General features: G+C 38.2%; 1 protein-coding gene across 2 annotated transcripts in view; it reads right to left on the bottom strand.

Moving 5' to 3' along the window:
• BMPR2 (bone morphogenetic protein receptor type 2) overlaps positions 1-421 on the bottom strand; it is a 100,294-nt gene that overhangs the window by 7,377 nt on the left and 92,496 nt on the right. Inside the window, exon 13 of one of the 2 annotated variants that reach the window (XM_015868190.2) lies at positions 224-304. The exons of the other annotated variant lie outside the window; for it this stretch is intronic. Within the exon in view, the coding sequence (XP_015723676.1) occupies positions 255-304 (50 nt within the window). The 3' untranslated portion in view covers positions 224-254. The remainder of the gene's footprint in view (positions 1-223; positions 305-421) is intronic. 2 annotated transcript variants of the gene reach the window in all.

The raw sequence follows: 421 nt of genomic DNA, 5'->3' as shown, positions 1-421 counted from the left end.
CTGAACAACAACAACAAAAAGTAGAAAAAAACACTATTACAGGAAAGAACAGACTGGACAGTCCAGGGTTGTTACTCATGCAGAATGGAACAAAAAGCAGAAAATCCTATTAAATTAAGCAACTGTATGGCAGAGAGGTGGCAGCAGATAGTGGCTGTCACTAAAACAAGGGGCAGATTCTGTTCTCTTTCAGAAATTACTTCAGTGAAGTAATTTGTGTTACCTTGAATGCACATTGGCATCAAACAGCAGAATCAGCATTTGATATTTGAGGGGCTTTTGCAATCATAGTATCTTACATTACCTGTAATGGAAGGTACAAAAAAAAAAAATGTAGCTACTACAGGATGGCAAAGGCTAAACATTTGATAGCAAAATTAAATCACAGATCCCCTGGTCCTAACTTGGCCTCGCAAAGCAG

Source organism: Coturnix japonica, chromosome 7, assembly GCF_001577835.2.
Source record: "Coturnix japonica isolate 7356 chromosome 7, Coturnix japonica 2.1, whole genome shotgun sequence".
Taxonomy (NCBI): Eukaryota; Metazoa; Chordata; class Aves; order Galliformes; family Phasianidae; genus Coturnix; species Coturnix japonica.
Note: the sequence above shows the minus strand (reverse complement) of the source record. Positions and strands in the feature narration are given on the sequence as shown.